At 47.0% G+C, this 13,109-nt stretch overlaps 1 protein-coding gene across 1 annotated transcript in view; it reads left to right on the top strand.

The window, feature by feature from the left end:
* The first annotated feature begins 1,655 nt into the window (after nt 1–1,655).
* CFAP251 (cilia and flagella associated protein 251) overlaps nt 1,656–13,109 on the top strand; it is a 63,412-nt gene continuing 51,958 nt past the window's right edge. The window contains exons 1-4 of the mRNA XM_035016946.1: nt 1,656–1,797; nt 2,701–3,054; nt 8,231–8,371; nt 10,165–10,274. Coding sequence (XP_034872837.1) covers nt 1,735–1,797; nt 2,701–3,054; nt 8,231–8,371; nt 10,165–10,274 — 668 coding nt within the window. The 5' untranslated portion in view covers nt 1,656–1,734. The remainder of the gene's footprint in view (nt 1,798–2,700; nt 3,055–8,230; nt 8,372–10,164; nt 10,275–13,109) is intronic.

The raw sequence follows: 13,109 nt of genomic DNA, 5'->3' as shown, positions 1-13,109 counted from the left end.
GGCGGGAGGGCCTGGCCTTTGAGGCCGTCGGAGGGCGCGCTCTGTGAGTCGGGGGCCGGGGCCCTGGCGTAGGGGGGCCTGGTGCCCCGCGGGGTGGGGGGCGCTCGCCGCACCTGGGCGGGGGCCCGGGGCGGCCTCAGAGAGACCCGAGCTGGAGGAAGGAGCCGCGCCTGGGCGTTGTGTCCCCCCCCCACAGCCCCCCCCCTTTCCTCCCTTCCCCTGGACCCCCCGCATCAAGATGCGCCCGCGAAGTTTGCAGTCCGAGCAGGCCCCATGCTCAGGGCCCCGGGCTCGGAATCGTAGCAATGCTTTTCCAGCCGGAGGAAGCGAGCGTTAGAGAGGTCTGCCTCTTCCCAGCCGTGTGATCTGATTAAGTCCCTTCAACTCCCAGAGCCTCAAACTCAAGTTTGTCGGAAGAAATAAATGCGAGACTGTGTTAGAAGTCTGTTAAACTTTGTAAACGATTGCTGCCTTTCTCAAGCCCTCTGCGGCAGCTGCGTTGAGCATTTTACGTGTCATCTCAACCCCAGAGTTTAGGGTTCTCATTTTTATTCTGCCTGTGAGCGAATTTGGACTCTGAGGGGGTACAGTGACTTGCCCAAGGTCACAGAGCAAGTGGGTGGTGGAACCAGGATTCAGTGCTAGGAGAGGCCGACTGCAAAGCCCATGCTTTTAACCACTAAGCCACTGCTTCTGCCCTTATTTACAGTGTTAGAATTGTTGTTAATGCCTGGGTTGTCAGTTTGCTGCCTGTGGGAATATGAATATACATAAAGTGAGTTACAATGCTCTAAAGTTATTCCTAGAAAGATGAGAGGCCCCGGCATCAATATGCTTTAGATTTGGGACAGGCTTTCCCAGAAGTATGGGATTCCTTTCATTCCTGTGGAAAGGAGCTGGTATTGCACGCTTCATCGATAGGTTAGTGCACCAGGAAATTAAAATGGGAAACCGAGGGAACTACTGATTGTTATGGTCAAAATTTCTCTAAAGGAAACTCCACAAGGAAGAATGTCAGATGCAGGGGAGTCCCCACTAGAAGAAGCAGAAGAAGATGGAGAAACAGAAATGGAAGAAGAGTATAACCAATATTACAGAGAGATGGAAAGTATGCAACAGGAATTAAAAGAAGATGACATATTAGTACGGAAAGAGCCTCAGCAGGAGGGGGAGCAAGAGGAAGAGGAAGAGGAAGGAGAGGAGGAAGGGAGAGAGGAAGAGGAAGAGAAGGAAGGAGTGGAGGAGAAAGGGGAGGAGGGGGAGGAAGGGGAAAAGGAGGTGGGGGACGAAGAAAGGGAGGAGGGGAGGAGGGGAGGGAAAAGGGAGGAGGGGGAGGAAAGGGAGGAAGAAGGGGAAGAGGGGGAGGAAGGGGGGGAGGAAGGGAAAGAAGGGGAGGACGGGGAGGAAGGGGAAGCGGAGGAGGAGGATAGAGTGGAGGAAGAGGAGCCAGGGGAGGAGGGGGGAGGAGTAGAGGAGAAAGAGAAGAAAGGACAAGAGGGGGAGGAGGAGGAATGGGAGAAGGAGGAAGGAGTGGAAGAAAAAGGGGAGGAGGAGGAAGAAGGGGAGGAATGGGAAGAGGAAGACGAAGGGGAGGAGGAGGAAGAGGGGGAAGAATATGGGGGGGAGGAGGAGGCCGTCAGAGAAGAAATAGAGGAAAAGCCTGGAGCAGCCCAGGAGGAGGGGGCTGCGGGACAGGAAGAAACCACAGTGAAGCCTCCAGAAGTCACCAAGTCCATGACCAGTTTGAAGAGACTTACATTGACTGATTCCCAGTCAGTCATGTCAGGAACTTCCCTAGTAAGTAGTAATTTTAAGTCATTCATTCATTCATTCATTCATTTATTCAGAATCATTGAATGCTTACCATATGCCAGGCTATGGGGATAATACAAATAAGATACAATCCATTCACTTAAGGAGCTCTAGGGTGTGTAGGGAGGCAGACTGATACATGAACACCATAAAACAATATGCTAAGTGCAGTGATTGAGAGATGCATGGAAGATATTTAAAAAACAAAAAACAAGGACTTAGCCCAACTAGGAGGATGGTCAAGGAAAGCTTCCTGGAGGAGGTGTGCAGCGGAGCTGACATAAAGAGCTCCTAGGGGTTAGTTAGAGTGTGCTTGTCTAAGAACAGAGTCAGCGTGATCGTAATAATGTAGGCCCGACTCAGCTGTGGTACAAGGAGAAGTGACTCTGTGACTCGTCTATCCTTGGAGACAACCAGTGCCACTTAGAAGAATGGTTTTGCTGTGTGGTTCTGCTAGTAGGCCAAGAATATACCTGGCACACCCACGATTCATGCTATTTAAGTACAAAATGTCCCAGGCTCCTTTTTATTTTTTTTTAATCATTGTTATTTTTTAAGATTTTATTTATTTATTTGACAGAGAGAGAGAGCGAGTGAGAGAGCGCACAAGCAGGGGGAGTGGGAGAGGAAGAAGCGGGCTCCCCACTGAGGAGGGAGCCCAATGTGGGGCTCCATCCCAGGATCCCAGGATCATGACCTGAGCCAAAGGCAGATAACCAACTGAGCCACCCGGGTGCTCCCCAGACTCCTTTTTAAAACACTTCATAGTTTCAATGTGAGGCGAACACTAAGGCTGGCTGAATAGGAACAGAAAGGAAAGTAAAGGAGGGAATGAAGCAGCTACACACTGTATTTGGACTCACAATCGTCTTTTATTTCTTTTTTAAGAGAACCCTTAGCGAGTCAAAGCATTCATTAGAATCAGAGCATTCTGAAACAAATGAGCTTTTAAGAGACTTGAGCTCAGAACTAAGATTTCTTGATTTGGATCAAACCCGTTCTGAGGAACAAGATATTAGTTTCCCTGAAACACAGTCCTCAAGTGAGCTCAGGGAGAAAATCGACCAGATGCCCCAAGATGAATTGGGACGAGAAAGGAGAGAAGAGAAAAGATTATCATACTTAAGTGACGAACAAGAGAAAGAATTCCAGTCCAAAGCAGAGATCCCGGAGAAATCACTGGTGTCTGCCAGCGAGGACATTTTGTTTCAAAAGGATGACCGTGCCAACGTGTATCCTTTGGTAAGTGTAACATGCTCTTTAATTTCCTCCAGTGCTTTGAGAGCATTGTGAAATAAGGGAATTTTATGCATATGGGGAAAAAATACCACCAGAAAGATCCCTTTTGAACTAATAATAGACTCGTGTGTTTTAAAGTTCAGTTCAGCACTCTGGGCTGACGTGCGACAGGAGCGCTGCATCTGGGTCCAATAGTGTTGCTCCTCAGGCAGGACATTCCGGACGTGGTTTGTCTGTTGCATAGGGTGTTGTTGCTTGTGGGAGACTCAAGCTCCATCTTCCCCTCTCTTCCCCTTCTCCTTCTCTCTCACTTCCTCCATTCCTTTCCCCTTTCTCTCCTCTCCTCACCTCTTCTGCCTTAGCTGGCTTGATACCTCTTTACAAGCTCCTAAAACCATTACGGGCTCCTAAAACTATCCATTCGGAAATGGACCAGAAAGTGAAAGGTTGGAAAAAGTGAAAGCCACTGAGAAAAGCACCAGGAGGTCCAAAGGAACCTGCCTTTGCTGTCACAACAATATTCCAGGGAGGCACCATCTGCAAGGAATACAAATATTACCATTTACCAAGAGAAGGAAGAGGAGAGTTTTTCCCTTCTTTTTCCATCTGCTCCTGAAAATTGCTTCCTAGGATTCATCTCCTTTTTTTCCCCTGTAGATTCCGCCTTTGGAAGATTTGTAAGTGATTGAATGTACACAAAGTGTTTAATGTAGTTCCTGACACACAGTGAGCACTTGACGAGTGTTCACATCTAGATGATGACGATGAGGATGATGGAAAATGCCTAGTGGGAGATGCAGACAACTGACAGCCTCCTTTCTGTAGATTGGGTTTACTTTGAGCAGTGGAGTTCAAGGTCAAAGTTTGTGCTTGCTCAATCTGAAAGAATAATAATCGCTTCTCAGCCTTTTGGCTAAGATCAAGTGTGAAAGAAAGAATAAGTTTTAGAGCCCATTAAGACTTTGTCTTGTTTAGCCAGCTGACAAGACATCAGGTGATATCACTAATGAGAGCAAGTGACCTCTGTGCCAGGGGTTTGGGTCCCCTGTTAGCTTTGGGCTCACTGCAGAACCCAACTCTTCTAGACCACCTCCTTCTGCAAATTTGTTTAGTTCTTTGAGGACACTTCCTTTTTTTCCCCCATTCCTGTATTGTTTTTTTTTTTCTTTATGTTAAAATTAATAGGTGCTCTTTTAAATAATTTTTTTTTTAAGATTTTATTTATTTGCGAGAGAGAGAATGAGAGACCGAGAGCATGAGAGGGAGGAGGGTCAGAGGGAGAAGCAGACTCCCTGCTCCTTGGGAGCCTGCTTCTCCCTCTGCCTCTCTCTCTCTGTCTCTCATGAATAAATAAATAAAATCTTTAAAAAAAAAAACAAAACAACTTTAAAGCAGGGGCGCCTGGGTGGCTCAGTTAGTTAAGTGTTTGAGTCTTAACTTCAGCTCAGGTCATGATCTCAGAGTTGTGAGATGGAGCCCCGCATCCGGCTCTGCGCTGGGCATGGAACCTGCTTGGGATTCTCTCTCCCTCTGTCTCTCCCCGCTCTAAAAATAAATAAATAAAAATAAAAAATAAAAAAAAAATTTCAAGCAGATTCCTCTTCTTGCACAGACCACACCAAATCCATTTCCCTGAGGTGACTACTGTTTGGTGTAACTGTGTATCTTTCCAGACGTTTTCCTGGGCATCTGCAGACATGTTGTCTGTGCGCTCCTGTGTGCATGCACACACCCCATGACACCTTAGGTTTTGTTTTACCAGTAAGATCTTCTGCATTACCGCAGAATGTCTTTCCACTCACCATGTCTCGGAGGATTTTCTGTATCTGGGCATGTAGGTCCACTTCCTCATTTTAAATTCAACCGGTTCTCTATTATTGATGGCTGTGTGTTACTTCTGATTTGTTCTCACCAGAGGTGCTTCAGGGAGTGTGCTCTTGGCCCTCTCTCTGCCCGCAGCATCCCCCTTTTCCTTTGGGATGTCCTGCCTTATCCCAAAGGCCTGGAATAACTCACCGTGCCCAGGGTAAATGGGGATAGCCATAGATACCGTCTCCAGCCCAGAAAACAAGGTATCATGCATTTATGAGGACGACTCTTATGATTGTCAAATGTAGTGCAATCTGGCTTTGACAATAGCGTTTGTGTTCGTGTTTTGGAAGATTGCTTTAAGAGACGGCTGTCTCCATGATCATTCACCATGAATGGTAAAACTAGTGCAAATGCAGTTGATACTGTGTGGTTTCAGTTAATGTGAGTGCTGCTTGAGCAAGGAAGTTCTGTTAATACTGAGTGAATTTGTTACCAAAAATCTCAGATCACTTAGCCATCACTTTAGACGCTACCACATTTGACTGATTGGCCTCAGACTGTTTTTTTTTTTTAAGTAATCTCTACACCCGGTGTGGGGCTGGAACACTCTGGAGATCAAGAGTCGTAGGCTTTACTGACTGAGCCAGCCACACGCCCCTAAATGGACTATGGTTTTGAGCAGTTTAGATTTATAGCAAACGAAACGAAAAGCACAGAGTTCCCATATACTCCCTTGTGCCCCCCCCCCCACGCCAGGTTCCCCTTTCGTTAATATCTTGCATTAGTGTGGGACATTTGTTACAGTTGATGAGCTCATACTGATCGTTATTATTAACTGAAGTCCATCATCCACCTTAGGGGTCACCCCTCGTGGTGTAACATCCTCTGGGCTTTGACTAAGGTATAACGAGGTGTATCCACCATTGTGGTGTCCTACAGAGTAGTGTCACTGCGCTCAAATCCCTCATGCCCCACTCTCCATCCCTCCCTCTACCCCCTCTCTCCCCGGCAACCATTGGTTTTTTTATTGTCTTCATAGTTTTGCCTTTTCCAAAATGTCATGTAGTTGGAATCATACAGTGTAAAGTCTTTTTTTGAGACTTGATTTATTTGTCAAAAAGAGAGAGAGAGAAAACACGAGTGGGGGGAGGGGCAGAGAGAGAGATAAGCAGACTCCCCGCTGAGCAAGGAGCGGAATGCGGGGCTGTATCCCAGGACCCTGGGATCATGACCTGAGCCGAAGGCCGATGCTTAACCCACTGAGCCACCCAGGCGTCCCCACTGTGAAGTCTTTTTAGGTTAGCTCCTTTCACTTAGCAAAATGCATTTAAGATTTCTCCATGTCTTTTCCTGGCTTGCTAGTTCATTTCTTTTTATTGCTGAATAATACTCCCTTGTATGAATCCAGTTTGTTTATCCATGATTTTTATAAAAGACTTTGAACACAAAAAATATGCATAAGTAAACTACTATTGGATTAAAAGTAGTAGTCAGATTTATAGTACCTCTAATTTTTCATTTCAGAAAATTTTTATTTTGGATTTATTCCTGGCAATATGGAATTTTTAATTATGCTGAGGGAATTTTCTCTATGCTTTATTCTTCCAGGGAAAATGATATATGAGGACCAAATATTCGTGGCTGAATAATTGCCTTTCTTATGAAGTTCCTTAGTGACTATACTGTAACTTGTCCATTCCATATATTTTCATGAAGTAAATTGAATTTCACAATATTAAGTGCTCGCTGTGTCAGGTACTGAGCAGTCTAGGTTCTGAGGAGTGGAAGGATAGGACGTTCTTTCTGTTTCCTGTTGACTTTCTTTTAAAGCAAGGTATAATTCACTTACCATTAAATTCACCCTCTTAAAATTTAAAATTATGGTAAAATACACATAAAGTAAAATTTACCATCTTTCTTTAAAGATTTATTTATTTATTCAAAAGAGAGAGAGAAAGGGAGGGTCGGGAGGGGCAGAGAGAGTCTTCAGCAGCCTATGCGCGGAGCCTGACGTGGGGCTCAGTCCCATGACCCTGAGATCAGGACCTGAGCCAAAGCCAAGAATTGGTCGCTTATCCAGCTGTGCCACCCAGGTGCCCCTAAAATTTACCATCTTAACCATTTTTTTTAAAAGATTTATTTATTTATTTGAGAGAGCGAGAATGAGAGAGAGAGAGAGAGAGAGTACATGAGAGGGGGGAGGGTCAGAGGGAGAAGCAGACTCCCCGTCGAGCAGGGAGCCCGATGCGGGACTCAATCCCGGGACTCGATCCCGGGACTCCAGGATCATGACCTGAGCCGAAGGCAGTCGCTTAACCGACTGAGCCACCCAGGCACCCCCCATCTTAACCATTTTTAAGTATACAGCGTAGTAGTAAGTACATTTCACACTGTGGTGCAACCAATGCCTGGAACTCATCTTGCAAAACTGAAACCCCCTACCCATTGAACAACTAACTTCCTGTTCCCCAGACCAGCCCCTGGCAAGCACCATCTACTTTCTGTCTCTACGGATCTGACTCCTCTAGGGAACATGTAAGTGGAATCCTACCGTATTTGTCTTTTTGTGACTGGTGGATTTCACTTAACACGATGTCTTCAAGGTTCATCCATGTTGTAGAGTGTGTCGGATCGCCCTCCTATGGAAGGCTGCATAATATTCACATTTTGTTTATCCATTCATCCGTCGAGGGACACGTGGGTTGCTTCTGCCTTTTGGCTTCTGTGAAATATGCTGCTGTAAACATGGGCGTACGAATGTCTCTTTGAGACCCTGCTTTCAGTTCTTTGAGCTATATACCCAGACGTGTAATTGCTGCATTATATGGTAATTCTGCTTTCAGTTTTTTGAGAGATCTCCATGGTGTTTTCCACAGCAGCTGCACCATTTCACATTCCCACCAAGAGGGCACAGTGGTTGCAATTTCTCCACATCCTCGTAAAATCCACCCTTTTAAAGCGTACCATCCGTTGGTTTTTAGCATGTTCACAAGGTTGTGCAACCGTCACCACTGTCTAATCCCAGAACGTTTTCATCCCCCACAAGAGAAGTCCATATCCCGTAGCAGTCACTGCCCACCCACCTTCCCCAGGCCCCCAGCAGCCACTAAGCTACTTTCTGCCTCTATGGATCTGACTGAGCATGCACTGTGCGGTCCTGTGTGTCTGGCCGCTTTCACTCAGCATCGTAGTTTCAAGGGTCATCTGCACCATAGCGCACAGTTGAGGACATTCGTGAGGTGATTTCTCCTTTTTGGACTGATGATGTGAAATCCTTCTCCTCCAGAGCCTGTGCCAAGGGTGCCTGGCATCACAGTTCTGGGCTCGGCACACTTAGTGTCTTGCTGGTTTTGTCTTTGTCTTCCAGACCATGACTTGGTCTTTCGGATGGAACAGTTCTCTTCCTGTTTACTATATTCGAGACGAAAACCAGAGAGTTCTTCTGTATGTCTGTGCTCACACTGCGGTCATCTACAATGTTTTCAAGAATACTCAGCACCATCTTCAGGTATGCAAGTTTTTGTTGTTGCTTTTTAAGATTTTATTTATTTATTTGAGAGAGCGAATGAGAGAGAGCATAAGGGAGAAACAGACTTCCCTGCTGAGCAGGGAGCCCAATGTGGGGGATCCATCACAGGACCCTGGGATCATGACCCGAGCTGAAGACAGATGCTTAACCGACTGAGCCACCCGGGCGCCCCTGCAAGTTGTTGTTGTTGTTGTTTTTAATTACAAGTAAAAGAGGTTGTTTTTCACTAGAATATAGCATTTTATCTTTTATTCCAAGGGCTGACTTCATTATGTCACTATCATGTTTTCCTACCTCTCTTCTGAACTATAGCAAGTCTTTTTTTTTTTTTTAAGATTTTATTTATTTATTTGAGAGAGAGAGAGTACAAGCAAGGGGAGGGACAGAGGGAGAGGGAGAAGCAGAAGCAGACTTCCCACTGAGCAGGGAGCCAGGGATCATGACCTCAGCCAAAGGCTTAACCAACTGAGTCACCCAGGTGCCCCTGAACTATAGCAAGTCTTGTCTTTAGAAACACATTTTATTGTTCATTGTCTCTGTTTCTAATCAGAATCCATTTACAAACAGCAATTGATTTTAATTTTATAGCAACAAGAATTTAAGACATCTGTATTTTTACATTTCCGTAAAACCGTGGTCAGGACAGATCATGTTGTCTCCACAGTGCCATGGGGTACACAAAAGGCTTCAGCAGGGATTTGGACCTACTTAACACTTAGAGGGCTTTGCAGGTTTAAAAGGGCTTTGATCCTCATAGTCATGCTGAGGAGTGGGTGTTAATATCCCCATTTTACAGAAGAAAAGACTGAGGCTCAGAGCGGTTTAACTGACTTGCCCAAGGCGGCACTGGTGCCTGGTGAAGCCAGGTCTTGAATGTAGGTCCCCTGACGTGGAAGCGTCGAGTAGGATGGTTGTTGTCCTTATGCCTTCCTCCCTTGAGCATCTTCATGTATTTCCAGTGCCCTCTGTGCCTCCCTGGTGTCCTACATGCCCTCCCCACACAATTACGAATTATAATAAGCACTCCAAAGGCAATGTGGACTGCTGCAGGAGAGAGATCAAGAGTGAGAGATGGCCGTCCGACTGGGTGGGCTGGCAATGCAAACGTGCCCTTTGTGCCGAGATCTGACTGACTGAGGAGAATGAACTAGCCAGGGGCAGTCTGGGGAGGAGCATTCCAGACCCAGAGAGCTCCAGGTTTGCAGGCCTGCCCACGGGGCCCAGAAAGGAGGCCAGTATGGCTGACTTGGAGTGAGCAAGGGGAGATGAAGAAGGGAGGAAACGGGCTATTTCCTGGCAGGGACCACTACCATATTGTTTGTGTTTCCAGAAGGTTCCTGAGTTACTGGGCGAGGATTGTCGGGGGATGGGAAGGAAAGCAGAGAGACCAGTGAAGAGGCTTTTGCTCCGGAGCTGCTCAGTGACCTGATGTGGACGCTGTTTTAGGGAGATGAGGCCAGCAGGGCTTCAAGGGGGCTGGTGGTTGGGCAGAACCCCAACATTTATTTTCAAGCTGGGTTCAGAGTTGGGCACATGCCTAGACCTGTAGGGAGCCCCTGTCCTCGTGGGGAGTGTGACTTGTCCTTCGGGGTTTTGAGGGAGAGAAAATCTGAAAACCACTGGCTATGGAGAAAACCACTGGCCAGGGAAAGGCCGTAGGAGTGGAATTTTCAGCCAGGTGAACCTGGAAAGGGAGCTTAGTTCTCTCTTTGGGGTCCCAGCCTCTCCTACTCTCCTTGATGTTTCAAAGCATTTTCTGTGCATTTCTGCAGGGCCACCCTAATGTGATCTCCTGCCTCTGCATCAGTGAAGACAGGCGGTGGATTGCCACGGCTGACAAAGGGCCCAACTGCCTGATAATTATATGGGACTCCTTCACAGGGTAGGCTTGGTGCAGTCCTGCTTTCTCCTACCTAGCATAGTGATCTGCAACAAATGAGTAATGCCGGTCTGGGCATGCAGAAGCCAGTGACGGGATGCCGGGTGAGGGTAAAGCAGCCTGGGGAGGCTGGCCATCTTGTTGCCTTGAGGCCTGATCAAGTGACATTACCTTGGTGAATTTCCCATTTACAGTTCTTGGCTCCTTAGGCCCAGAGACTTGGTTTGGCAGTGTCCCAGAGTAGATGGGACTGAGGAAGGTTAACTCACACTAACCCAGCTTGGAGGCCCGGAGAAGTGAAGCGACTTTCCCCACCTACAAAAAAGGAGGCTAATCATACCCACTGTTTTAGTTTCCTTGGGCTGCTCTAAGATATTATCACACACCAAGGGGCTTAAAATAACAGCGAGTTATTCCCTCACAGTTCACGAGGCTGGAAGTCTGAAATCACGTGCCCAAAGGGGTGGTTTCTTCTGGGGCTCTGAGGGACAACCTGCTCCAGGCCCCTCTCCCAGCTGCTGGTGGTGGCTGGCGGTCCTTGGCGTTCCTTGGCTGGTAGACTAGTCACTCTAGTCTCTGCCTCTGTCTTCACATGGCATTCTCACCTGTGTGTCTCTTTGTGTCTTCTCTGAGTTCAGCAGCCATTGGATTTAGGATCCATCCTAATCCAGCATGACCTCATCTGAACTAACTACACCGGCAAAGATCCTATTCCCATATAACGTTCACATTCTGAGGCTCTGGGTGGACATGACTTTTGAGGGGGCCCTCAGCGCATTACACTCACCTTACAGGACTGTCATGAAGACCAGGAGAGCACACAGTACATGGCCTGTGATAGATGCTCATACGTGAGTTTTCTTAGTTCCCGGTCCTAGAGGCAGAGTGCAGTGTTAGGTTAACTGATAAGATTGTAAGGCCCTGGTTGGGTTGTGGGGGGGTGGGGTGACATGGGGGGTGGATGAGTCCAGTTGGGCATGATTGGGAAGTTGTGTTTAATGCTCTCGAGTGTTCTGGAAAGTTATGTTGGATGTTCTAAGATACAGGTCCCCCAGGTGACTGGCGACCTCCTGGGGCCATGTTACCTAATCCTGGTCCTTATCTTCCTGGACATCTTGGCAGCATTTGACACTCTTCATTTCTTGGCTTCTCTGATACCATGTCCCCTTGGTTTTCATCCACCTTCTGAGACTCTGTTTCCTCTGGCCTGAGGTGGTGAGGATTCGGTTGGTACTGTCCTCCAGCCAGGAGGGAACGGACCTGGGGTTTGAAACCATACCATCTTCATCTCCATAACCACCTGATATTTCCTCTTTTCTCGGATGAGGAAGCTGCTGGAGAACATTCCACCTGCATGTCCCATGGGTATCTCCTGCTAAAATGTCCCAAAGCCCTGTTGCATCTCCTCCCAGATGACTTCTGAACCCACCCCCACTGCCCCTGCCCCACCTGGTGTCATCGGGGCTCTCACATGCCTGGCTTCCTTCTCTGTAGCTTCACTCTGAAGCCCAGCCTCCAGAATGGGGATTTTGTTTCATTGTAGTAGAATATCCATAACATAAAATTGGCCATCTTCACAATTAAAAAAAAAGATATATATATTTATTTATTTAAGAGCAAGAGAGCGTGAGTAGGGAGATGGGCAGAGGGAAAGGGAGGGAGAATCCTCAAGCAGACTCCTCGCTGAGTACAGAGCCCGATGCTGGGCTCAATCCCAGGACCCTTGAGATCATGACCTGCACCGAAACCAAGAGCCAGCTGCTTTACTGACTGAGCCACCCAGGTGCCCCATCTTCACGATTTTTAAACATAATTCAGTGGCATTAGTTACATTCACAATGTTGTGCAACCATCGGCACTATTTCCAGAACATTTTCATCACCCCAAACAGAAACTCTGTGCCAGTGAGCTCCCCACTCTCCCTCCCCTCAGCCCCTCATCTATTTTCTGTCTCTCCGGGTTTGCCTGTTGTCATTTTATGTCCGTAAATCATATGTGGCTTTTTGTGTCTGGTTTTTCTCTCAGCATAATGTTTTCAGAGTTCTCCTGTGTTGTAGCATATGAATCAGTTCTTCCTTTCTTTTCAAGATTCTAGTGCATGGATATACCAATTTTGCTTATCTACTTATCTGTTGATTTTTAATAATCTCTTAATTGAAAGCTAATGTCTCCTTTGGCCACCATCTCCAATCTTTGTCTTCTTCCTAGAGGTAGTCAATTTGGTGTGTTTCCTTCCAGAATATTTGCTGTTGTCTTAAATACAGATACGTGAACATCATCATGTAGCATCACGTGGTTTTTCTCCACAGCCTTTTGAGTGTGATCTCCCAAACGCAAAATCTGATTGTGTTGCTTCCCTGCTGAACACCCTTCAGAGGCTGCCTCTTGCCAACCCAGCCTGTGTTAGAGGGAAAATGCATCTTGCATCATAGCCACAGGAACTTGTCCCCCAGAAAGTGAAATTCCCCCTCTGCGTGACTAGCTGTCACCTGTGGCTGTCACATGTTTCCAGCTGCAAGTACTGAGACATCCGACTTACACACGAGGGAAAGTTGTTACATCCTGTGACCGAGAATCCGCAGGCAGGAAGGGCGGGCTCCTCACGCGTGTCTCTTCTCTGAAGCTGTTGCTGATAGTGCCCCTTCCCCAGGCATGGCTGGCCTCCTAAAAACTGTTTATTCTTTGGTTTTTTCTTGCTTGAAAAGCTGTCTCCCCCACTAGATGCGGGGGGGGGGGGTGACCCTGGCGGTGATTTTTTCTTTTTAATTACAAAGTGCCTCTGTGGTTAACAATTCAATATGTCCATATAATTTTATGATATAGTAAATGATGACTTTG

This window comes from Mirounga leonina, unplaced genomic scaffold, assembly GCF_011800145.1.
Source record: "Mirounga leonina isolate KUSES-001 unplaced genomic scaffold, KU_Mleo_1.0 Mir_171, whole genome shotgun sequence".
Lineage (NCBI taxonomy): Eukaryota > Metazoa > Chordata > Mammalia > Carnivora > Phocidae > Mirounga > Mirounga leonina.
This window is presented reverse-complemented; position numbering and strand designations above follow the sequence as displayed.